The sequence below is a fragment of the Triticum aestivum genome, chromosome 4B, assembly GCF_018294505.1.
Source record: "Triticum aestivum cultivar Chinese Spring chromosome 4B, IWGSC CS RefSeq v2.1, whole genome shotgun sequence".
NCBI classification, from domain to species: domain Eukaryota; kingdom Viridiplantae; phylum Streptophyta; class Magnoliopsida; order Poales; family Poaceae; genus Triticum; species Triticum aestivum.
Window position 1 is genome coordinate 658,554,041 of NC_057804.1, and position 723 is coordinate 658,554,763.

The 723-nt window shown below is 51.0% G+C and overlaps 1 protein-coding gene across 1 annotated transcript in view; it reads right to left on the reverse strand.

The window, feature by feature from the left end:
- Nucleotides 1-75, reverse strand: part of LOC123090387 (protein SMAX1-LIKE 3-like) — a 10,935-nt gene extending 10,860 nt beyond the window's left edge. Inside the window, exon 1 of the mRNA XM_044511711.1 lies at nucleotides 11-75. Within this exon, the coding sequence (XP_044367646.1) occupies nucleotides 11-75 (65 nt within the window). The remainder of the gene's footprint in view (nucleotides 1-10) is intronic.
- Between the last annotated feature and the right edge of the window lie 648 nt (nucleotides 76-723).

The following is a 723-nucleotide window of genomic DNA, read 5'->3' on the forward strand; positions in this document are numbered from 1 at the left end:
CTACTGGCACCTCGAGCCGCGGCCCCGCCGTCCGCCGGTGGTCGCCGCCTCGCCGCCCGGTGGTCGCCGCCCCATCGCCGTCCTCTCCTCCGGCCGGCGCGCCGCTCCAAGGCCTCCCCGGCGTCCGCAAGCTCCGGCGAGAGCTCCAACTCCGGCCGACGAACCTCGGTTTCCGCGTCGGTGAACAGTGCCCCGATCTGGATCTCAGATCCGAAATTCTAGGGTTGACTTTTTCCCCAAACCCTAGTTCATGATGCATTCTTTGACTGCCCGTAACTTTGCATCCGTAGCTCCGACTTGGGCATATGATATATCAAAATCTTCGCCTCGACATGTACATCATTTCATTCCATTGCATCATTTGCATTTGAGGTCATCCTGATACCCAAAATGCTGTTAGAAGGAGGCTTCATGAGTTAAATTGCAGATCCGTTAGTTCATCATGCACTTTTGTCATTTTTGCTATGTTTAATTCGTGCATGATATGCCTGTGCTCCTTTGGGATGAATTGTTAAGCATTTTGTCTTCTTTCCAGAGGTGTCACCCATGCATTTTTAGGATGTGTGTGTTGTCTTGTGCAAGCTTGCGAAGAGAGGTACCTGAGAATGCAGATTTCAGGGACTTGGTGATTTTCACTGTCTGGGATATTTTAGTTCATGATGCTATATGTCCAGCTTGTTTCCTAATGATCCGTGCCTCTTTTGTGGATGATCAGTAAGGGAG